Source organism: Amphiprion ocellaris, chromosome 9 (assembly GCF_022539595.1).
Source record: "Amphiprion ocellaris isolate individual 3 ecotype Okinawa chromosome 9, ASM2253959v1, whole genome shotgun sequence".
Classification (NCBI taxonomy): domain Eukaryota; kingdom Metazoa; phylum Chordata; class Actinopteri; family Pomacentridae; genus Amphiprion; species Amphiprion ocellaris.
The window spans coordinates 22434772-22447712 of NC_072774.1; the positions used below are offsets into that span (position 1 = coordinate 22434772).

The following is a 12941-nucleotide window of genomic DNA, read 5'->3' on the forward strand; positions in this document are numbered from 1 at the left end:
AGTACATGGAATTCTGTAAACAGCTGGCGTAAAACCAGCATCAACAAAGTAAAGACAACAATGGTCATTAAATAAATGTAGTGGAGTGAAAAATTCATACCTCTGAAATTTTGTGAACTAGAAGTTTAAAGTCAAATGTTCTCAATGACATTCCACCAGACTAGAGAAACAGAAAAACATATCGATGAAAAGAATATTAGAACTAGACAGCACCTGTTACAATGGCAAGCCAGAATTCTCTTTAATTCAAATGTACAGATGCAGTAGTTTTCATACATGAGATATTTTGAGTAATTACATCCAAAAGCACAGTGTGTCAGTTAGGTCAGCTCTCAGATTGGTTGGGCAGCGAGATTCTTAATGAAGTGTAAGACCTACAGTGTACAACATTTGAAATTTGCTGCATTTGACAGAAAAAGACCTGGCAGTCCTTCTATAAGAACTAAGGCACGGCAAATGACATCATCCTCAATATTTTTTTCTTAAGTCACACTCCCATTTGCTGGAGAAATTCACAAGCCAAAACAAGAGAAAGAAGGTTTATTAATGGCATTATCTGGTCTTTTCATCTTTCATTCTGACTCCTGCCCAAAGCCTTCTCTTAGTGCACCATTGACCATATCAATCATTCCCATTATCACACCCACTCCCAGCCTGAAAACATTGCCCACTCCATTTCCACTTCTCCATACCAGCCTCCCAAACCCTCCACCTACAGCTTGCGCTTGACCCCCCATTTCTGACACCACTGTTCCTACATAGCCCTCACTCTGCTCCCACAGTCGGCCCCCAAAGAACTTGGTCACCCACCAAGCATTATCCAACGCATCACCGAAAATCCCCACTGTGTCTCCAGCCAGAGTGCCCATGCCAGTGACTCCAGTGTGGCAGGTGCTCAGCAGGGCCTCCAGCATGGGGGAGGCACAGTTGTAAACACTGCAGAAGCCGGTCTCTCCAATATATAGGAGCATATCTGATGCTGATCCCATCCATGACACGAAATCAGAGGTCAAGAGGTGGAGCAAGGTGAAGGTCTCTCCGGGCAGGGCGGTAAGAACTCCAAGGTCTTTCTGAAGGACGTAGGTCACCTGAATCAAGATGAGAAAAAAGCATTAGTTTCTAAGTGAGGTTTTAAAAAAGTGCAAATAATGAAATTATAAAATAGCAGAAAGATATGAAACAGTGCAATGAAGCTAGAGCTACCATCACCTACTGGACACTTTTCATTCCAGTCTATGGGAGGAGCACATTAAAATAATATTTCTTAAATACTCTAAACCTGAACATGTTTTCCTAAGTCCCGATGTTGTCTTTTATCATATTTCTATAATAATTGTGTTTTCTTGTTGTCTTTGAAAATTAGTCTCCTTGTTGTTTTTGCTTATACTGTAATTTGTATTTTAAGTATCAAATTATCAGTGATTTCTTGGTCAAATTAAAGTGGCATTCCACCAATTTGAAATAAGAAGTTCTTTTTTAAATTATGAGGAGCAGTGGTCCGTGAAAATAGCTATTGAATGTACCTCTGGAATGAGGATGTTTGAAATCTGACAAAAGAACTCAAATTAAGTTATCAGGGTTTGGATCAGGGCACAAAATGCCTGTGTTACAAACTAGAGAGTGGCAGGGGTGATCGAACCAAAAATTATGTCTTATGTTAATTGTTAATTCTGTAACTCTGGTGGTTAAAATTCAAAACATCTGAGCCTTTCCTGCATCTGTTTTTATCATTTGCTTTTAAAAATAAATCTCCAAGTGTAATACTACGTATCTGGTGAACTGTTTCACATTTAAATACAGTAAAACTGGGGTTAAATTGTTCATTCTGTTGCATCACCTGTCCAGGTAACTGTGTGACTGTAGAGACCACAGGGTGCAGCGGAGCTTTGAGGATGGACAGGGTGGTGGAGAGGATGTAGATCAAAGTACTGGTGGAATTTGTCTCTTGTTCATCAACAGATTCATAGTCAGCTGAGGACTCGGAAGACTCTGACCTGACCACTTCTGAATGCGTCACATAGTGCTTGCTACTGCTGCTCTCAGAAGTCATTGCATCTGCTGAAGTTTCTCTTGTGCCATCAGCAACGTCACTTTTCTCTGACTGGGCATCCTCACCAGCCACCACCTGCTCTTGAGTTATTGATGCCTCTCTGTGTTCCTTAAGGTCTGCATTTGCATCTTCGCCAGTCGTGTCTGAATCCATACTTGTATCACCTATCTCTTCACCCGTAGCGTCCGCTTCTGTTTTTTCTGTATTCACAGGAAGCCCCTCACTGTGAATCCCCACTTTGATACCAACAGTCTCCTCTTCACCTCCTCCACAACCTTCAGAAAACAGCTCTGTCACTCCTAGCATCTCCTCCAATTCCTTCACGCTCACTTGCCTCTCCCCCTTCCCTGTCTCACTGATTAACCCCACAATAAAATTACCCTTCCCCTCTGGGACAGAGCAGCACACTGCAAACCACAGTGGGTTCATCTGACACTCTTTGTTTCCATCCTCAGCCACCCTGAAGCCTCCAGCTCCAGTCAGGATGAACAGATGACCGCCTAAAGTGGTGCACCGGGGAGCGACGCTTGACTGGACCAGTGTTGTGACTGTTGAGTCCCAGTGTTGGAGAGGGATGTCTGTGGGCGAGACGGGGTGAGACGGATCCCCGCCTCTTCTGAGGAGACTTGGCACTGCTACTTTAATGAAGTCTTCTTCTTTCTCTGTCTGCCAGAAAAATAATCAAAACCAACTGTTTTTACACACAAATTAATTCAATTAATATTATTACAAGTGAATCAATACATTTCAACACATATTTCTGGTTTTCTGCCATAGTGTACTAATAGTGTCTGATGATTGTGTGAGGTTACAGGCAGGTAAAAGTAGCTCTTTAAAAATAATAACCAATTAGGAATGAATTTAAAAGCTACACTTGTAACTCCCACTTTGCAAATTCACGTTTGCTTCGTAGTGTAATCTTGGACTATTGTACCTCTTTGGACTTTGAACGTACATTTAATTGTAAGATCTGAAAAGTTTACAGACGTAATGAGCTTTCATTGAAATGCTTACAATTCATAGCCATCTAATGGCCCAACCAGACTAGAAGGTTGAAATGCAATAATAGGGGAATTTTTCTAAGGGGGTGAATATTTTTAACAAGCACTGTATGTATATATATTTTAAGTGAAGAAGCTGGTTGCTATCACTGTCAGATAAATACAGTGGAGTAAAAAGCACATTTGTTCCCTCTGAAATGTAAATAATAGCCAAGAAACACACCACTGAAACATTTGATTACAAGTACTTCAAAATTGTACTTCAGTAATGTTCTTAGTTACTTTCCACTGCATGCTTTCTATTTTTGCATATCAATACATCAATGCTGCACTAATTAACTCTATTACTCCACTATTTTAAACAACGTGATAGATATGTCCTTACCACAAGCTCTTTCCCCTCCTCTCCCTCCCCCTCTGTCCATCCATGGCTGAGATGGAAGGCAGAGTAGACAGCTATGTCACAGGTCGGTCTGGACAGAGTGGCAAACGCCTGTCCCCCAGACAGTCTGTGGCACGTTGGGCGCAGCAGTGACCCCGCAGAGGCTCCCTGAGGAGGCATCTGTCTGTAGAAGCAGTCGCTGCACAGGGTGAAATTTGGCTCTGAGTTATCCTCAGCTGGAAGAGACAGGCCTGGGCCCAGCATTGCTAGCAGCCAGACAGCTGCAGCAGCTGCACTGACAGTAGCAGGACTCAGCATGGTGGCGGTGAGCTCAGCAAATCCCCCTCCCACCCCTCTCTCGTTTCTCCCCTAACACACACAGAGTGAGAGGAGGCGCTTATAAATTATCCAGTGGTTTCCGTATATGGATGGAAAAGATAAGGTGGCCGAGGTTGGCTGCTGATGACTTGTTTTTCTCAGTCGTTCCTTGTTTCGTCTTCCAGTTAGTCTGCAACCATGTCTGTCTTCTGGTGTCAGCCGCACTCTGAGTGAATCAGTGTTTGCAAGCACAATCTTGCTTACTCCTTCGTTTCCCTCTCCCTGACAGCCTCACCCCCTCTGTCAGTTCCACCCTCTATGACTCTCCCTCTGGCTTTACCTCCACTTCACCCCTCCCTCTGATACTCTGTGGTAACACCTTAACTCCCAATGCTATTAAGTACACAAACCAGGCACACACCCATTAAAAGTTGTTAATTACCTGTAAGTCCACATTCCAAAAAAAAAATGGTAGCTGTACAAGGTTACTTGATTGACAAACTCTTGTCATCCACTATTACTGCTAAAGCACATTCCTGAACGTATTGTCTCTGTATCAGTCGCTTTGAACTGCTTTCGAATCAAGCAGAACTTCTCACTTTATACTCGTTAAACGAGACCAACTGAGCTGTAAATTTTAAAAAGACTCTTCATTTAATCTTTATTAAAGCTTGATCCTGACAGCATTAGAGTCACAAGCCATTTTTTCACCTAGAAATTAATGACTTGAAATTTCATTTCCTTGACAAACCACACTCCCTTTCATGGCATTCAGATTGCATTTCACCTTGCTAAATATTTTTGAAAACATGCCTGTTGAGAAATGATGTTGATATTGTTCTTCACAAAATTATGACAAAAGCAGTATTTGGCATTTAATCTCATAACCCCATAGTGAGCCTGTGTAACAGTGAACAGGAAAATACTGAGCACTCTTTTTGACATCAAGAAGAGATGGAATCCTGCCAGGCTGCCTTCAGTGGTGCTTAAGATTTATGGTAAACATGAACCAATGCACCTTTGGGCTTCTGTCAAAAGCTTTCCTTTGTAAAAAGGTCAAGCAAGCAAGGAAAATCAGATGCAGTAACCAACACAGGCATGAAGCTTATACATGTTATTTTTATGATACTTTGTGTGCTGAGCATTTAACTAAACAAAAAGCAGTACAATACAAAGTATTCACGAACTGCAGCATACTTCAGTGACTGAGTGTAGCTGTGGAATGAGAGTTTTAGGGTGTGACGATCTAGGTGGAGTATAAAGGCATACTCTAATGTTTAACACCTTCACATTTCTGTAAACAATGGTGTAATGAGGAATATTTTTAGCTAAACACACAACAGCCATAACCAGCTTTTAAGTAAAATCGTCATCTATGAATGAAACACACTATTTCATTTAAATAAAAACCATTAATAGGATTAAATGAAAGTATTTTAATCTGGCACTGTTTGACAGGTGAAAAAAAAGAATAATGAAATATAGTAGCACCAAAATAACGTAAGACACTCTATGTAAAGCAATCATTAATACTGTTGTGCAAAGTAACCCTCCCAAAGCTCACTCTGAGCCACGACCCAAACTGTGGCAAGTGTCAAAGCTGTCTGTAACAAGTAAACAACACTTAAAATCTGCAAATTCCACACATCTGTATCACAGTTAAACAAATTTATTGTACTAGAGAACTTCTACAACACCAAGTCTGAGAGAGCAGTTAAACATGACAAAACAATCTAATCTCTCAATGAATTACACACCTACTTGTACTCATACTTTGTTGATTTAAACTGTACAGACAAAAATAATCAGCACTTTTGCAGAAGCCTGCAAACTGTGCCTTAGCACAGATTAATTTATTATCAAAATATTTAAAAACACACCTCTGATGAAATTGTTTGTACAATGATACTGCAGTTAAGCTTCAGTCCACAGGGGGGAGCGATGTCTGCTCAATATAGAGACACATTCAGTACAGTTCTGTCTTTCACCATGATGTGCATATGTACACCTCTATGCCCTGCCTAAACACATCTAAACACACACTCAGGTTCACTCATTAGGGATGTCAATGACAAGCTCAGCCTCATCTCCCTCCCCTCTGTCTTCATCCCCTCTTTCACTGTCTCCATCACTCTCACCCTCCTCCTCAGCTGCATCTCCACTAAGCATCTGTCTGGGAACCCAACTGAAGTGGCCACTAGCTGTTGGAGGAGCCGCAGTGGCTGATGGGTAATTAGCTGCCATTGGAACAACCTAAAATCAAAATGAAGCAAAGATGTTTGGAATGACACAGTGAAGCATGGCGATATGATGAAAGAACAAGAAGTATGGATGGATGGCTACATCACAGATGCAAATCGCAAACCAGGACAAAGCATGCAGCATGTATATGGACTTATGGACATACTAATCAGAAGGGCACTTCAGTTTTATGCCACATTTAAAATGGTTTGAGGGATCGCTGAACAACCGTAACATCCTTAAATGTCATTTTAACAGTTTATATTAAGTAAAAATCTGTAAAACTTTGATCAGATTAACTGATACTTTGAAATTTACACCACATTAAAGAAGACACTTTTTACTGTCTTCTACTTATCCACATATGCTGGGAGAAAAATATAAGCAACTGTAAATGACCTACTCTGCCATCAACCATAAATAGTGCATTCATACATAGGTTCTGAGAGTTAAGCAGTGTATCTGTTTAATTATCTCTGAACATCTTACTTTCCCTCTCTCACCTTCCCCGTAGTCTCTTTCTTGTTTTTAGGCGTCTTTGTTTTTCTGTCTTTCTTCATTCGTTCAGCTGGGGGGGCCAAATATTCTGGCGGGAAGGGCATCTGCCCAACACAGACGAAGGCCCCAAATTGCCAAATGGCCACACAGACACGCATGCACACAGCCATAGGCAGTTTATAAGACAGACACACACAAAAACACACAAAAAAAAACATACACAAAAGAATGAACAATACAAAGACAGTGAAGCCATTATAAATCTCAAACATAAAAACAAAGGAAGAGATAAAACAGACTTATGAAAAAAGGGATTTAAAAAAATCTAACATTGCCAAATTAAAACAGGGATTATGTTTGCTGATGAGAGGATGACATTCGCAGCAAAGTTATTGTTGTTGGTCACAGTAAGATAGAAACAAAGGAGATAAGAACTCACGGTGTTGAGGTAGGGTCCAGAGCCAGTAGACTGCAGAGGACGGGACAGCAGGGAGAGATGAGGAGCTGAATGAAGGAATGCCCCTGGACTATTCTTTCGCCTGTTCATGAGAAATGAAGAGAAACTGCTGTGTAACAAGAAAGCACAAATTATTTTACCCTTTAGTGTCCTAATTAACTTCTTAAGTTAAATAGATATAGGTTTCTGGATGTACACTGTAGACAACCATATTTATATAACATAATATGGGCTTATTCTGTGCACAAAATTTTTAATTAAATACCCAGCTGTCAACTAGATCTGCAGCCGAAACTTAGCCATTAACGGTGTACCATCTCCTCAGTTTAGTTCATCGACATTAGAACCATTGGCTGTTTGAAACTGGAGCTGATGGTGTGTTGTAGTCCTTTATTTGACACTAAAGTGACATTCCTTAAATGTGGTTGAACAAACAAAGGATATCTGATTGTGTCGCTAATGTTGTTCTTGAGTTGACCTTATAAATTAGTGAAATTGGTCCAAACAGTATGAACAGAGGGCAGGTATGTCAGGGAATAACCGAGGTTTGGCTGTAATTTGAATTGGTAAATTTTTAAATATTTACACCAATGCATCATATTTTACAACAAATTAGGGAAAAAAACAACATGGAATTGTAATGAAAAAGCCAGAGAGCACACTTTGTCAGTAAACTATAGTTTCTCCAAACATAGGTATAAACGAAAATCTACATTAACTTTTAAAAATGATCATTTTCTAATTTTGGTCTTCATGCCACACTACGCTGTTTCAAATAACCCAATGCTGAGTGGCAGAACAGATGCCTTTTAACACTTGGAATCACATCATATATTTAGGTTCCAGTCAGTGAACCAGGATTATTTTAAATACAGTCTTCTTTCTGACCATGTTGAGGGAAAAGACAGGTCTAATTTATCAAGACATTTAATATGTGTGCATATACAGGCAACTTTTAATAGTCCATGAAAGTTAAACCAGTGGTTGCCTTCACACCTTAACTGATTTACTCAAAAAAGGTACAGATTACACAAGATGGGGTTTTGATCAATGCCAGCTGGTCTAGTAATATATTCATTTAAATACCCAACAAACTTCTTTGTTCCATCTCGTTCTCTTTCTCTCTCCCTGGGTACTTCCCCTTCACTGTTTTCTGAAGAAACTGTTGCATCTGAATCTGGAGCAGAAGACAGGAAATGTTGATCAGGGCACCCTTATTACTACATGAAAAACAACCATAGTACAACAACAACAGCTTTCATTTATAATGCCATGATGTTCCATAACTACCTGAGGAGTCTTCATCTACTCTCTCATACTGTAGCAATCTGTCCAAAAGAAAGCTAGAAAAGAAGTGAATGGCATTATTTACCGCACTAACAGTAACATCCAAACATTTTTCCTGAAAACACAATCTCACCTTTTATCCCTGGAAACCTTAAGAAGTTTCCTCTGTGCCCTTCTCAGCTCCTCCTGAAAGCATTCCTGTTCCTGTCAAAATAAACCAGAGGAAATCAGCGTGACGAAGAGCGTATTTGTACAGTTCAGACACGTTAATGCTCAAAATGAAAACACTCACGTAAACAAGAAATTTTAACTTTCGTTTGAGGTTCTTGTATTTCCGTTTGTAGTCAACTTCGACGTCAGCTTGACCGTTCATCTCTGAAAAACAAATAATGAAACTATGATATCTACCGTCTGCTAAAAGTTGTAGTTATATACCTCTACAGAACATAACTTTGTGTCTGTAAAACACCATAATGTTCCTCGGATTGCCTCCTCGGGCTACAGCAGGCTGGTTGCTACGCTAGCTAACAGGGAGAGCTTATATAGCCGACCTGCTAAAGACACGGAGCTGTGGGTGTGCACAACCGCTGAAACTATACACAAGCACTTATTTTAAAGATTAAAATACGACTTTAGTGAATTCAAAAGCTAAATTTTATCCCCGAACAACCAGTGGTACCTCTTGCTTGAGTCTGCCTCTGAGACATGCTATTGCTTACTTTAGTGACGTCATAGTCATGCGCCGTGTTGTGGGTCTTTTTTGTTGTTGTTGTTGTTTATTCAGCGTAATACTTTAAATTGTGTCGAACACAAAAATACATTAATAGACAGAAATGTGTCACATCGACGAAATCAAACATGTAAGTAATTAGGTCGATACTAGGTAAGTAATCAATAAAAACAAAGAGATAATTCACAGATTGCCAACAATGGCTTACAACTACTTTGATTTGAAGAGCTTTGCAAGCTTCTTACTATAAGATTGTGCGTTTTAATGAATCATCTTGCTAATGTGCCCTCTACCGGCCGTATGCTGTATTGCATTGACTTTGCTGTTCAATCCCAGCTCAGCACAGTCACTTGCCAGGACCCAGCACCATTAATTATAGATGAAGAGCATTTGCAAAGATGCTGCTTCAGTGCACATAGCCCCATATCCAGGCCTCCCTATGTGTGGACTTGAAGGGGCTGGGGGTGGGGTCGAGATATAAAAAGTTTAGAGAAGGGGACATTAAAAATGAGAGACTTGTGGTGGGGCAGTGGGAGGCCGATACTACCTCTTAGAGGGGCAGGAAAATGCTGACTGTAATTGTAGACAGAAGCCGTCTTCTCAGACAATATGAAGGCATGGATAGCATAACAGCATCATTTTAATGCGCCTTCCAAAGCAAGCACTGTATATTTGCAGCATCGGATCCCCTCACCCCATCCCCCAGACATTAGATAGCTACCTTGCAAAAAATAAACATGCATTGTCTCCCTTCCAGGCAAAACAACTGCAGATATGTAAGACAATATCTGACCGACTGGCTGCCTCACCCGTTGTTTGCAAAGACACTGGCAGACAGAAATAGACTCTTCTATGTCTGCTGCCATAAATCGCTGTTGCCAACCATCCAGCCAGCCAGCAAGCCCTCCAGGCAGCTCCAGTCATCTGCTTCATTCCCACCCCTCTTATCCTCCCCCACTTTTAATGGATCCATATATTCTCACGTCAGGCTGTGGCTAGTGATCTGTGCCTGTCAGTACGTTTTCTCTTGTCAGTTTCCTGCTTGGATGTATGTCCTTTTTGCTCTACTAGTCCGAACATGGTCTGTTGTTTTTATTGTGCTATCATGTTGGGGTTTTCTTTACTGGCTGCCTCTTCTTCCCCGTATTTATGTGTTTTTATGTCCTTCACTTTGTCTCTCCTTACTCCTTCCTTTCCATCATTTTCATTTTTGTTTGTCAGAGATTGTTTTCTTTCTGTCTTGTCCTGTATGCAGAAAACTGGAATGTACCAAAACCACACTAAAGACACCAACAACAACTGCAATAAAAGCCTTCTCTGTGATCACAAGGTAAGCTTGCTTCATACTTTATGGTTTTCACCTGCTTCTGTATTTAGAACAGCTGACAGTTCATATTTCATGGGAAAACAAACTCAGTCTGCAGCATATTAAACCACTAACATTTCTGTTCCCTGCTCCTCAATTTCTCTCCATGTGTGCGTGAATTTATGTGTGTGTGTGTGTGTGTGTGTGTGTGTGTGTGTGTGTGTGTGTGTGTGTGTGTTACAGGAAAAGCTTGTCCAGGCTATTAAAAGAATCAAGCATGAGGTAGATGAGTGCAAAGATGCAGAGAGAGAGACGTACATAGAATCAGTGGAAGTAGAGGTACTGTTGTTGCATTATTAATTCTTTTCTTTTTCAAAAATACACTCTTCCTACACAACGATGACAGTTTAATTCGAACTAATGGGTATATACTCATAATTTTTTGACACCAGTTTTGACAAGGATGTCCTACACTGTCAAAACGTCACGCAAAACTTTTTGTGAGATGTGTACTGAGTTCCTATCATTCCAATTTCACCATTTATGTCTTAGAGCCGGTTTGATGATCTGGAACGGGAAATCAGAGCTGAGTTTCAGAACCTTCACCGCTTCCTGGATGAGGAGGAGTGTAAGGACCTGGAGCGGCTGAGTAGGGAGAGGCAAAAACAACTGAAGCAGCTGAAGCAGAGAGAGAAGAAAATAGCAGAGCAAGGGAAAGACCTTCAGAGTGCAATCACAGTCCTCAACAGCAAATTGGCTGAGGAGGACAGTCCTAAGCTGCTCAAAGTAAGACATAAACATGCAGATGTTACATGTGATTATTACTGACGTTTGTCTTATTTTTGGCTTACATGAACTGTAACTATGCAAAGCTGTGATGTGATAATGGGGTAGGAATAAATTTAGACTTACGTTGACCTAATGTGAGAGTGAGGAGCAGCAACATGTGGGCACATTCAGGGTCACTCTGCCCTGGGCATTTGGCAAACTCACCTTACAGCTTGTGAAAACAACTGTCTATAACTGTCTGTCCTGTTTGATCGTGATCAAATTATGTGATCACGTCATGTGACTTTGCAGGTTTACATCAAAGGTACCTAGTTGCAGAACTGCACTGTAACTTTTGACTGTTTTACAGCACATCTTTAGTACTTTTTTGATGAGTTAATGACACTGATTGACTAAACAGCTGAATTGTCTGGTTTTGCAAGTCAAAATCAATTACTCACTTAAAAGTGACGGGACAAAAGGCAGTCAGATAAATATATATAGTATCTATAATTTTAACTAATTACAACCAAATTCTAAACTTTTTTTTCTCGTTGCAGGAAATTCAAGATCTCATAAAAAGGCAGGTTTTCTCACTGTGTGGTTTTATCAAACTAATAAATATATGTATTTATGCTGTCTCCACCATTATAGCCAACTCATTAATCTTGTGTGTACGCATGCTTGACACCAATCTATCACCATAAACCTGTGCAGGGCAGATTGACATTGTGCCATCCATCATTCTGTCTTTCGTCTTTCCCACTCTGTCCAAGCAGGTCTCATGTCAGCTTTGTTCTTCCAGCGGAGGTGGACACAGAGGTCCGCTCAGGTCAGTTCGTGGGGCCCATCCAGTACAGGATATGGAAGCACATGAAAAGCTGCCTTTACCCAAGTATGTTCATATATGTCAGTTGATACAACACATGCAAAGCAACAGCAAAACTCACTGTCCCCATGCTGTTTCTGTCTGTAGATATTACATCAGTAACCTTTGACCCTGAAACCGCCCACCCTAATCTGTCTCTGTCCCAGTCCTGCGATTCAGTTTGGTTTGAGGAGGATAAAGACACAAAAGATTGCCAAGCCAACCCACGACGGTTCAGCTATTATTACTGCGTGTTTGGCCATCAGTGCTTCACATCAGGCCGGCACTACTGGGAGGTGGAGGTCGGCAACAAGACGGCATGGAGGTTGGGTGTGGCACAAGACAATGTTCCAAGAGGGGAGATGGCTGCTACTGGCACCTCTAGTGGTCTCTGGACCTTGGCCTTAAAGGGTGGATCCGTCCAAGCCTGCACTGACCCACAGCCTACCAAAGTCAACGTATCTCTCCGCCTTGTCCGCATTGGCGTGTTCTTAGACTGTGAAAAGGAAGAGGTGACTTTCTATAATGCTGTTACCATGGCGCCAATCTACACCTTTTCAATGGGAACTGTGGTGGTTCCTCTGTTTCCATTCTTTAACCCATGTGACACAGATGATGGAAAGAACATAGCGCCAGTTACGGTCTTCAACCCATCACTATAACAATCTGTTGTCACCAGCTTTAACACTAATGGTGAATGATTCCCAATAGAAATAGTCAATGTTATGTTTTTAAAGCTGAAACATTTCAATAAATTAATGGATTAATCAGTCAAAAGAAAAAAATAATGTGCAATGATTCTGATTGTTAATTGTTTGGTTTATTTTTCAAGCAACAATGTCAAAAATGTGAGGTTTCAGCCCTCAGTTAGATCACTGTCTGTTTTACCTTCACTTCTTCTCTTCTTCTTGTGTGAAAATAAATGGGTTTTGAACCCAAAGATACATATTTGGGTCTGACAAAACAAGGTGTCTGAAGTTGTCATCTTGGATTTTACAAGATTTTGCTTGAATTTTACAGACCAAACCTTTTTTT

At 40.7% G+C, this 12941-nt stretch overlaps 3 protein-coding genes across 4 annotated transcripts; 1 reads left to right on the forward strand and 2 right to left on the reverse strand.

The window, feature by feature from the left end:
* Positions 1-216: 216 nt before the first annotated feature.
* On the reverse strand, positions 217-4055 carry LOC111569481 (uncharacterized). Its single transcript, XM_023271627.3, has 3 exons — positions 3437-4055; positions 1838-2716; positions 217-1088 (listed from the first exon to the last, which is right to left on the reverse strand). The coding sequence occupies exons 1-3, from the start codon at positions 3749-3751 to the stop codon at positions 573-575; spliced, it is 1710 nt and encodes a 569-aa protein (XP_023127395.2). The 5' UTR covers positions 3752-4055; the 3' UTR covers positions 217-572.
* A 795-nt stretch (positions 4056-4850) lies between these two features.
* ino80e (INO80 complex subunit E) lies at positions 4851-8960 on the reverse strand. 2 transcript variants are annotated; one of them, XM_023271632.3, is made up of 8 exons: positions 8914-8960; positions 8527-8609; positions 8368-8438; positions 8238-8290; positions 8034-8124; positions 6930-7029; positions 6496-6594; positions 4851-6004 (listed from the first exon to the last, which is right to left on the reverse strand). In XM_023271632.3, exons 1-8 carry the CDS (start codon positions 8939-8941, stop codon positions 5801-5803), a joined length of 729 nt encoding a protein of 242 aa, XP_023127400.1. In that variant the 5' UTR covers positions 8942-8960; the 3' UTR covers positions 4851-5800. The 2 variants fall into 2 exon arrangements, with proteins under 2 accessions (XP_023127400.1, XP_023127402.1); XM_023271634.3 differs by lacking the exon at positions 6496-6594.
* A 972-nt stretch (positions 8961-9932) lies between these two features.
* si:ch73-54f23.4 (zinc-binding protein A33) lies at positions 9933-12850 on the forward strand. The gene is made up of 7 exons (XM_035948781.2): positions 9933-10012; positions 10220-10294; positions 10514-10609; positions 10823-11056; positions 11599-11621; positions 11818-11933; positions 12015-12850. The coding sequence occupies exons 2-7, from the start codon at positions 10229-10231 to the stop codon at positions 12566-12568; spliced, it is 1089 nt and encodes a 362-aa protein (XP_035804674.2). The 5' UTR covers positions 9933-10012; positions 10220-10228; the 3' UTR covers positions 12569-12850.
* Positions 12851-12941: the final 91 nt, after the last annotated feature.